At 36.7% G+C, this 12,069-nt stretch overlaps 1 protein-coding gene across 23 annotated transcripts in view; it reads right to left on the bottom strand.

Moving 5' to 3' along the window:
* ZNF438 (zinc finger protein 438) overlaps positions 1-12,069 on the bottom strand; it is a 170,189-nt gene that overhangs the window by 22,968 nt on the left and 135,152 nt on the right. For all 23 annotated transcript variants that reach the window (XM_060163049.1, XM_060163204.1, XM_060163093.1 and 20 more), the window contains one exon: positions 3,164-3,231. In XM_060163049.1, the coding sequence (XP_060019032.1) occupies positions 3,164-3,200 (37 nt within the window). In that variant the 5' untranslated portion in view covers positions 3,201-3,231. The remainder of the gene's footprint in view (positions 1-3,163; positions 3,232-12,069) is intronic.

The raw sequence follows: 12,069 nt of genomic DNA, 5'->3' as shown, positions 1-12,069 counted from the left end.
GAATTTCTAATTAGTTTCCTCTAGTTCTTTCCTAGCTTTACTCCACATCCTGTGACCCCTAAACCCCACCTGACTGACTTCTACACTTGTGCTCACATCCTGAGCAAACGCTACCTCCTGTCGTGTTTCCTGACCAGCCTCAAACTTCTGGCTCAACCAACTGTTCTCCAAGTACGTCACACTCAGGTCTAGTACAGCATTTGTCATGCTTTATTCTGGTTAATTACACACATGTCTGCTGTTCTACTAGGATTTTGTGTCTTGTAAGAGCGCAGGCTTCTGTCTGATTTATCTTTGGATCCCTCACAACATCGGGCATAGTTCCTGGTAAGTACTGTCTTGGTGATCATTAAATCTGCTTGCACTGTATGAAATTTTGTTAGAAGATAGTGTCATATATGATGCCATGGATTTTCTTAAGCTCCACAACTCTGCTGTGATGTCCTACCTGAATTTCATACGTTAACGTGTATAATGTGCGTGTGTGCGCCTGTGCGCACGCGCGTGTGCTTACAAGTCTGAAATTTGAATGTACTGTAATTTATAGACAGCCATCAATAGTTCATTACATAAATCACTCAGCATTTAATTAATGAATGACATGTGATCAGCAAACTTCTCATGTCCCATAAGTGATTATATTTGATGAAAGAAATGAAAACAAAATCATAATTTAAAAATCTGGCATTTTTCTTTGTTAAAAAATATGAATAGTAATCCAGGACACACAGAAAGCAATTGATAAATGAGTAAATTAATGAATAACCGGGCAATTCTTAGGCCTCATAGCTTTCCTTACTGATATAATTTCCCACGATACAAATTCTAATTTCTGCTTACTTTGGATTGAAATAGCTTTAAGTATTCATATATTTAATTAAGCACAATGTTTCATCAGAGAAGAAAAAGGGGGATGATCTAATACTAGATTAGAGATCTTCCTTATAAATGTACAGTATGACACAGGGGACAAACAGTCTTGGACTTTGATGGCTCTAGGTTCAAATCTTAGCTCAGTCACTGAACTGGTTGGTGACCTTGGTAAAAAAAAAAAAACCTAATCTCCCTGAACCACAGAAATAAAGATTATATTGAACATCGTGAACATTAAATAAAACAACGGATGTCAAGTTGTAGGTAGAGTGACTATTACACTGAGGCCCTCGATTAATTGAGATCTTTTAGTTATTATATCTCTTTGTCTGTCAAATTCCGGGTTTGGGGCTTACACACCTTTGGTCCCAGGAAAGACTGATGCAGAATTTGTGAGAGCTGCTGAATCCTCGCTAGGCTTGAGGGCATCTTCTACTTTGGTCAAGTCAATGGAGGTAATAACTAAGCTTACACAGCAGCTCAGAGAGGCAGACACAAAACCAAAACAAAGTAAACCTTGAGGAGGGCAAAGTAGGCAAGAGGTGTGAGTGGAGACAAGCTTTGCTTCCCTGTGTCAGCCAGAAACCCAGCAGCTCGTTGCTTAGTTACTCACCCTGGCTCGTAACCTGCTAGAGCTGGGAAAGAACGGCAAGGAATCCTGGCTTCGCTAGTAAGAAACCCAGGCTTAGGGGCAAAATAACGGGTCTGGCGGCCCACAGCTGGCTGGGGCTATATCCGGGACAGGGCCCAGCTTTCCTGACTCCCTCTTCCAAGCAGCCACACCTCTCCTCGCCTGCTCAGGGGACGGAGGTCAGGCCAGCTCGGACACTGATCGGCTACAAGTGCAGAGATCTCCCAGGGGACACGTACCGAAACGCTCACGGGCATGCACACTTCTAACTTCTAGCGAGGGCCTGCTCTCCCTGCCCGTCTGCCCCCGCCCGCTCTCTTGCCCTAGTGTCTGGGGCTAGGACGTGTGCGATTCTCAAGGGCTCTTACTCTCCCTCTGGCCACGGGCCTGGATGAGAAGCCAGCCGGGGGTCTGCTCTGCGTTCACTTCCCATGAGCGCCCCTGGATTACGCGTGGCCTTTGAAGGCGGCGAGGCATCCCCAGCAGGAGGCAGCCGTGCCCATCTTCCCGCATGGGCCTCCACAGGCGGGCAGGGCCCACGTGTTAATAACCACCCCTGACAGCAAGAGCCGCCATCACCTCCTAAGGGCCCGCTCCGCGGGGAGTCGTGTGCAGTGATTTACAGCATTACCTCCTTCAATCCCCACATCACCTAGAGCGTAGGGCTTACTTTCTTCATTTTACGGATTTATAGATGAGAAAGTTACGGTCAAGTGATGTACCCAAGGTTATGCACTGCAGGGGCAGAAATGACTTTCAGACACGGACGCTACACTCTTCACAGTTACGCCACCACCTTTCATTTTGGCAGAGCAAACAAAGAGTGTTTTCTCCAGTTCAGGGGTCTTTAAAGCAAATGCCCTCCTTTCACGAACAGCTACACCTTCCACTAAGGAAGCCCAGTTTTGAATCATTTAAAGGCATTATTTTTTCTCACACACATATCAAACCTTCTGTAGGGAAGAGAATCAGTAGAGGCCAGGGAAAGACTTGAATTCCTCTTAAAGGTTAGACTTTGCCATTTATACTGAGGAAAATTTAGTTATTCTTTATTCAGAAATGACTCTATCTCCACCTGTAAACGGCTTTCCTGAAAGGTCCAGGAGCTCTTGCTTAAAAAAAAAAAAAAACCCATGATTTTCTTTTTAAAAATTCATATGGAGGGGAAACGGTTTCTTTTATGTTTCTTTTTGTTAAATGGGTATATGGGAAGAAATAGGTCAAAAATGTATAAGCGAACATCCTCTCTCTCTCTCCATGCGTGTTGTGTGTGCATACGTGTGCAAGAATATATATACTGTATACATCCTTCTCACTAGAACACCTGTCACTCTGCTTCGTTAAAGCCAATGCTCTGTAACTTCATTTGGCATCTGTTAGCGCCAACTAAATTACCAGCTGAGGTGCTGGCGTCTGTGAGTTTTACGTGGGATGAGACGGGCTGCCCTCAGTAAAGGGGACGTTGTCTGATAAACCAGGAATCCACAGACACTCAAGTCATTTACCAAAAGAAATCAACTTTCGTATGTAATTGGATTTTTGGTTCTTAGTTCCAGGAAATAAGTCACCTTATGGTTGGAGGACAGTGACGTTAAATGCATTAGTTAAAACTCTTTACGACACACACATTACCGGTTTCCCTGGCATGGCTCATCTTACCTTGATCTTTTGGTGGTACTGATGAAGCACTATGCATTATGATGTCTTTGACTTGAACAACAATTTGCCTAAAAATAACCAAGCACAAATAATAATTAGAAAATAATTGAGATGCCATGTTAACACAAACGAAAAATATAAATTACAAGCTTTTTATTTATAACTATATGAGTAATAAGGAATGGACTGAACTATTGGGAAACTGAAGTTTTTATTTTCCTTCTAGTTTTTATACAGACAGGCTTTTACTGAATGCACTGGTGTGGGCTTGGGGAGGGAGCAATGACACACTGAGAGGGCCCTGTATCTGCCTCTCTGCCCTCGTAGGGTCAGGGAAATGTGCAAGTAGGCAGTTAAGGTTCCCTAAAAATGCCCTGCCTGATAATTATGTTTTATAGATTCTGCTTAAGAAATAACTAAAATGTTTAACAATATAAGTAAAGGCAGTATAACTGCAATCTAATCATTTGATGAAACATAATTCAGTCATTAAAATGCAATTTTGAAGATTCCGTCGCAACATGGAAAATGGTAATGATACAATATACTAGATGTACACACCAAACGACATACACACGAGGATAACAATTACACAAAAAACGAAGGCACAGAAAAATGCAAGACAGGAAATATGTTAACATGGATATTAGCCTTGTTCTTGGTGATATAATTACAGGTGTTTCCCCTTCCATTTTAGCTACTTTCCAAATTGTCTAGAATACGGGGTTCCATATTAATAAACTACTTGAATGTATAAGACAATTAAAGTCCTTGAAAAAATACAGGTAAATATTTTTGTAAGCCTTCAAACACGGAAGTGTTTCTAAGCACGACGCCAAAGACAGAAGCCATTAAGGTAAAGACTGATGAATTTTTCCATTGAAAATTTTAAATGTTTTTAAAATAGAAAACTAGGTAAAATAAAAGGGCATGACTTCTGCTTCCAGCCAAGACTGAACAACAGAGACCAGGTTTGCCCTCCTTCCTGAAACAACCAAGACACAGACAAAATACACAAAACAATATTTCGAAACACTGGACCTTAGGTGACAAAGACTGATCTTTGAGAGACAGGAAACAAATGAGGTGAACGCTATCATCTACAGTGCAGGAAGGGAGAAAGCGGGTGGAAATTCCCAGAGTAATGAAGAAAAGAGCTGGAGAGAGAGAGAGAGAGAGAGAGAGAGAGAGAGAGAGAGAGAGAGAGAGAGCGAGCAATGAATAGGGTCCCATCAAGTATTCACAGGAATACTGTCTGTTCTTACAAGTCAGACTGAAAAAACTCCTAATTCACAGAACGCTGGGTACAGTACAAAGAATAATCTTGCTTTAATAAAGGGGAAGAATTGGTCCTACATCAAACATTTCTTTGGTTTCACAAAACAAATCTTAAAGCAAGACCTAAAAGGATCAAAGCGTTTCCAAGTGTCTCACCTGTGTATTTAGAACACGGCTCAAGAATATTTATAGAAAGACAAAAATATCCATCACCCAAGCAAGTAAAAGCCAGAGTGTCTGACACCTAATAAAGAAGTGTAAGCAATACAGAGAGGCAGGAAATATGAGCCGTAGCGTAGAAAATAATAAAAACTGACCCTGAACTGACACAGATGTTAGGATTAGCAGACAAGATCATTAGATGTATAATTGTATTTCATATGTTCAAAAAGTTTAGACAGGAAAGACATAAAAAAAGACCCAAATAAAATTTCCAAAGATGTAAACTACAATATATAAGGTAAAAAAATACACTGGATAGGATTATCAGCATATTAGGCATGTCGGAAGAAAATACTAGTGAACTTGCAGGCATAGCAATAGAGACTACCCAAAATGAAACTCAGGAAGAAGAGAGCAAAAGAAAAATGAACAGATCACCAGTGGGCTCTAGGACAACTTTAAGCAGTCTAGTATATCAGTAACTGGAGAAGAGAGAGATGGAAAGTCAGAAAAATTATTTTAAGAAAATAGTGGCAGAAACTTCCAAATTTGAGTAAAGCTATGAACAGATCCAAAAAGCTCAAAAAACTTAAAGCATAAGAAACATGAAAACTACACCAAAGAATATCATGACCAAGTGGCTCAAAACGAGTGAAAAAAGGAAAGATTTAAAGTGAGGCAATGCAAGTAAGAAGACATTAGGGCAGCATCTTTAAAGTACTTGAAGAAAAAAAGATCTGTAATTTAGAATTCTATGTTCACAGAAAGTATCTTTCAAAAATAAAGGAGAAATAAAGGCATTTTTGTATACACAAAAGCCAAAGGAATTCATCACAAGCCCACCCGCACTACAGGAATGTTAAATGATGCCCTTTAAGTAGAAGGAACATGATATTAGATTAAAATATAGATCTATATACAGAAAGGAAGATTTCAACACTAGAAATCAGAACTACATGATAAGCATGTAAGGCTTTTTTCTTAATAAAATCTCTTTAAAATATAATGGTTTAAATAAAAATAATTAACACTGCATTGTGGGGTTTATAACATATGTAAAAATAAAATGTATGAGAATTTCAGGACAAATGTAGAGAGGGGAGAAATGTAAATATACTATTGTAAGGTTCTTTAGACTACAGGTGAAGTGGTATAGTATCACTGGAAGCTAGATTATAAGTTAAACATGTATATTATACACCCCAAAGCAACAACTAAAATCACGAAACAGAATTTTATCTAATACGCCAACAACAAAAAGATGGAATCATAAATATACTCAGTTTTCAAGGGAAAACAGGAAAAGAGAACAAAGAATAGGTAGAATAAATGGAAAACAAAAAGCAAGATGATAGATTAAAACCTAAACATATCAATAATCATGTTAAACATAAATGATCTAAATATCCCAATTAAAAGATAGATTGGACAAAAAAGCAAGACCCAACTATATGCTGCCTGTAAGAAAGGCACTTTAAATATAAGGACACAAACAGATTACAAGTAAAAGAATGGAAAAAGATATATCATGTTAGCACTAGTCAAAAGAAAGGTGGTGTGGCTATATTAGTATCAGAAAAAGCAGATTATAGAGCAAAGAATATTACCAGGCATAACGAAGGTCATTTCATAATTATAAAAGGACAACTCATCAAAAGGCTACAAAAATCCTAAATGTTTATGTCCCTACTAACTGAGCTTCAAAATACATAAAGCAAGAACTGATAGAACTGCAAGGAGAAATAGAGAATAATTAATAACCAATAATCGATAAAAGAAGCAGACAGAAAATCATTAAGGACTCTGGAGATTTGAATGACACTATAAACCAATTTTACCTAATTGACATTTATAGAACATTCCACCCAATACAACAGAATACACATTGTTTTCAAGTGCACACGAAGTATTTATTAAGGCACCATATTCTGGGTCATAAAAACAAGGCTCAATACACTTAAGAGGATTCAAGTCATAATGTATATTCTCTGAGCACAATGGAATAAAAGTAGAAGCCAAAATCACAGAAATGTATCTGGAAAGTCTCCAAATATTTGTTAACTAAATCACACACCTATAAATAACCTATGGATCAAAGAAGAAATCAAAAAGAAAATTAGAGTGTGTTTTGAACTGAATGAAATGCAAACATAGCATACCAAAATTTGTATGATTCCATTAAAGCAGTACACAGGGGGTAATTTAGAGCACTAAAAGCATCTATATTAGAAAAGAAGGTAGGTCTCAAGCCTCAGTTTCCACCTTAAAAAATAAAAAAATAGTACAATTAACCCAAAGTAAGTAGAAGAAAGGAAATAAGAGATCAGAGAAAAAATAAGTGAAATGGACAACAGAAAAATAGCTAAAATCAATTAGATCAAAAGCAGATTCTTTGAGAATATATAAAATTGATAAACTTTTAGCTCAACTGATCAGGAGAAAGAAGACACAAATGACCAGTATCAGGAATGAGAGAGGTGTCATCACTACAGACTACCACTATTAAAAAGACGTAAGGGGGCTTCCACAGTGGCGCGGTGGTTGAGAGTACGCCTGCCGATGCAGGGGTTGCGGGTTCGTGCCCCGGTCCGGGAAGATCCCACATGCCACGGAGCGGCTGGGCCCGTGAGCCATGGCCGCTGAGCCTGCGCGTCCGGAGCCTGCGCGTCCGGAGCCTGCGCTTTGCAACAGGAGAGGCCACAGCAGTGAGAGACCCGCGTAGCGCCAAAAAAAAAAAAAAAAAAAGACATAAGGGTCCATTACAAACAACATTTTGACAATAAATTTGATAATTTAAATCAAATGAACAGTTACCCTGAAAGACACAAACTACCAAAGCTCACTCAAAAAGTGAGCCCTTATGTTTTCAAAGAAATTGAATGTTTAGTTAAAAATCTTCCCTTAAGGAACTCTAGGCCCAAATGGTTTCTTTGGTGAATTGTACTGAATATTTAAGAAAGAAATAAAACCAATTAATTAATACCAATTATACACAAAAATAATATTTAAGGAAGAAATAATACCAATTATACACAAATTCTTCCAGAAAACTGAAAAGGAGGGAATTCTAAGTATCTAATTCTATGAGGCCAGCATTATCTAGAATCCAAAATCACTCAAGAAGCCACTGGAAGGAAAGAAACCTCCGGACAATATCCCTCATTAACAGAAATGCAAAAATTATAAACAAGATGTTAGTAAATCAAATCCAACAATATTAACACATCCTGACCATGTAGGGTTATCCCAGGAATGTACACGTATTTAATATTCAAAATCAATGTAATTCACCATATTAACAAAGTAAAAAAAGAAAAACTATGCGATCATCTCAATAGATGCAGAAAATGCATGTGACAAAATCCAACATTCATTCCTTTAAAAAAAATCTTTTAGAAAAGTAAGAATAGAAGGAAACTTCCCCAACTTGGTAAAGGACATCTATGAAAAAACCTATGGCTAACATCATGCCAGTAGAGAAGAAGTGAATGCTTTCCCTCTAAGTTTACAATTAAGAGAAGGATATCTACTCTCACCAATATTGTATTGGAAGTTCTAGCCAATGCAGTAAAGCAGAAAATGAATAAAATGCATCTTCACTGGAAAACAAGACATAAACTGTATTTGCAGATGGCGTGATTATCTACATAGAAAATTCAATGGAATCTATAAATATAACTAAGTGAGTTTAACAAGGTTAAAGAATACAAGATCAATATATAAAAATCAATTACATTTCATACACTAGTAACAATCAGAAATGAAACAATAAATCAGAAATTAAAATGCTATTTGTAACAACATCAAAAATATGAAATAAGGGTCAATCTGAAAAAAAGATGTGAAACACTGAAAACTACAAAACAATGATGAGAGAAATTTTTAAGGACATAAATAAATGGAGAGATATACCATGTTCACAGGTCAGAAGACTCAATATTGTTAAAATGGTAATTCTCTGCAAACAGAGTTATAGATTCAATGGAATCTTAATCAAAATCCCAATAGACATTTTGTAGAAGTTAACCAACTTATTCTTAAATTCACATGGAAATGCAAAGAACCCAGAATAGCCAAAATCATTTTTAACAATAAGACAAACAGATAATACTCTTTTAATTTCAAGACTTATTAGAGAGTCTAGAAATAAACCCATACATATGTGGCCAACTGATTTTTCATGAAGGTACAGAGGGCAATCAGTAGAGAAAAGATAGTCACTTCAACAAATGGTGCTTGGACTATTGGATATCCATACACAAACAACAACAAAACTTTGAGATATACCTCATACCACATACAAATGCAAAGGGCAACATACACCTGAATGTAAAACCTAAAACTACAAAACTTCTAAAACACTATGGCTTTTCATCATGTAAATATATCTTAGATAGGACATCTAAAGCATAATCCACAAAATGACTAATAAGTTGGACTCCAAAATTAAAAACTTCTGCTCTTTAAAAAACTATTAAGCGAAGGAAAAGACAAGCTGCAGAGTGAAAGAAAATAATTGCAAATAATAAATATGTAAAGATACTATATCCAGAATAAAGTACTCTCAAAACTCAATAATAAAAAAACAAACATGCAATTTAAAAAAACAGGCAAAAGATCTGAAGAGATACTTCATCAAAAAAGATATGGCTTGCAAACAGGGACATAAAAAGGTGCTCAACATCCTTAGTTATTACAGAAATGTAAGTTAAAACCACAAATGTAAGTGAAAGTCACACACCTATTAGAATGGCTAAAATAAAAAAACCCACAACAACACTATACCAAGGCGTTGGCAAGGACGTAGAGGAAGTGGAAGTCTTTCACACTGCTGGTGGTAATGTGAAATGGTACAATTACTTTGAAAAATAGTTTGGCGTTTTCTTCATAAGTTAAAGATACACCTATCATATGATCCAGGCAATTCCTTCCCACTTATCCAAGAGAAAAGAAAGCATATGTACAAAGAATGTTCACAGCAGCTTTATTGATAGTAGCCCCAAACCAGAAACAACCCAGATGTTCATCAACAGGTGAGCAGTTAAACAAACTGTGGTATATCCATTCAACATAACACTCCTCAGCAATGTAAAGGAGTAAATTATTGATCCACACTACAATATGGATGAATCTGCGAAAACATCATGCTGTATGAAAGGAGCCAGATAAAGAAAGGGTACATATTTTATGCCCTCATTTTTATAAATGTTTAGAAAATGCAAATTGTAGGAATGAAAAGCTGATTAATAGTTGCCTGAGCACAGGAAGACAGAGAGTTGGGAGGAAGGGCCTACAGCTGGGCACGACGAACATATATCCACCTATTAGTGAGAAGAATACATTCACTACCTTGATTGTGGTGACGGCTTCATGGGTGTTACATACATATAGCAAAACATACCACATCGCAGTTTAAATACATGTAATTTATTGTATGCCAATTACACCTTAATAGAGCTGTCAAAAATTAAGGCAAATATTGGGAAAAAATGGAAAATTTACAATAGATATATAGTCACCCACTTACTCATTTAACAAACAGTCTTTGAGGTGCAACTGTGCAAGGATATGGTAGAAATGGTCCTTGCACTCTCAGGTCTGTTATAAACAAATTAATAAGAATGAGAAAGCACTCCATAAAACTTGCAGATTTATATAAGTCAAACTAGTAAATCATTAGAATGTCCAGCCTTACTAATAACCAAATAAACATAAATTTCAAAAAAAAAATTTAGATTTCTTTCCCTAAAAAATGGCAAAAATAAAAAAAGACAAAGCAATGCATGCTTGGAAAAAGTCTACAGAGTGGTGCATGCAAAGCGTTTGGGGGGTATTTTTGCAGGATGCACCCTGAGCCTTAAAGTTCTGCATTCCTTTTCATCTAGAGCTTCCTTCCACCTCAGAAAATCATGATACTGTGCAAAGCTATGTACTACCATCTTCACTAGCATCATCCGCATTATCTTTCTAAATTCTTCAGGCTACCATTGAAGATATACACCAAGTCAATTAGGATATATTTTTATAATGAAACTATTACAGACACTGTTTCTTAAAATATTTAAAAAGTTGAAATGTTTGCCACACATTTTTATATGAGAGGAGCTGCTTACTGTACCACTCTGTAACCAACTTAGGAGAAACTGCCACATGTTAAAAGTGGCTATCTCTCTGAGTGAGGAATTAAACTGTTATTTAACTTTCCTTCTTAAGCTTATGGACATATTGCTATGTTTCCCCAATGAACAAGTACTATCTCTGCAATTGAAAAAAAGCAAAACAAAAATCAGGTTTTTATTTTACTTGCTTTGGAATGTTATATTAGATAAGCATTACCAGTAAAATAATCTCAACTGTACGCCCCCAATATCTTGTACTTAAAGCAGAAAATTCACTCAAATGGAGTCTGTTATCTTCTTCTGCCACATAAAGCATGACTGTATTTAATTCCACTGTAATTATGAAAAACAAAAGGGCAATAAATACACCTAATGCGTATTAAAGAAAACACCTGAGTAATCACAATATCTCACCTTCTGACTGGGCTGGAAGTAAAAGGCCATTATATACATGTTCTACAGGGAAGATGCATTAAAAAGTCACGTAAGATGTATCAGCATTTTTCAAATATCACATAAGCAAAGTCAATGGGCATCTCGACTCAAGGTACTATGAAACAGCATTTAGCAGCCACTGTGTCCTTCACAGTCTAGAGAATCTCTGATCATTATAACCTGGCTTTTCCTACTTAAATGCTGAAAAGTACATTAAGTAGAAAAACCTATTGGAAAGGAACAAAAATTAAAGAACACAATGAGTGAATACTATCGATTATAGCAAGACTTAATATAATATGCTTTATAAATCACTCATACGGTTACTTTTAATTTTAGTTTATATGTCACATTTAAACAGAGTTGATTAAAAATGAAAATTTAAAAATGGAAATTAGGTGAATTGGTTACTTGAGAAGTGACAACTTGATGGTGCTGGAAATGGAAATCTTCTAGTTGAGGAAACCTAAGGCACACCTTGCCTTGTCTTTGCTATGCTGCCTTGACAAGTTTCCTAAAAACACATCTAGATAAAGAATCTTACAGAATAAATGAAAACTGTTTGCTCTGTGCTCAATAAGCTTCTTACCATTAACCCAGAGTGTGAGTATGCGTTTAAGTGCGTGCTCTTGTGTGTGGACGTAGGCACCATCCAGAGAGCTACAATGTGGATGTTACTCGAGATTATTAAGGGAACTTAATATTAACTGATTAGTATTAGGGAATTATTTCTAGGGAACTATTTCCTAAAGAATAAACACTGTCATTCAGATAAGTGCCATAATATAATGCAATTGGTCAGAAAAACTTGAAACATGAAAACATTTAAAAAGGTAATAAAGTCTCTAGGTGTCTAACTATGGGTCATTTGTAACAGGCTCTTCTTCATATATGAAGACAACGCTACTAACC

The sequence above is a fragment of the Lagenorhynchus albirostris genome, chromosome 1 (genome assembly GCF_949774975.1).
Source record: "Lagenorhynchus albirostris chromosome 1, mLagAlb1.1, whole genome shotgun sequence".
Taxonomy (NCBI): domain Eukaryota; kingdom Metazoa; phylum Chordata; class Mammalia; order Artiodactyla; family Delphinidae; genus Lagenorhynchus; species Lagenorhynchus albirostris.
This window is presented reverse-complemented; position numbering and strand designations above follow the sequence as displayed.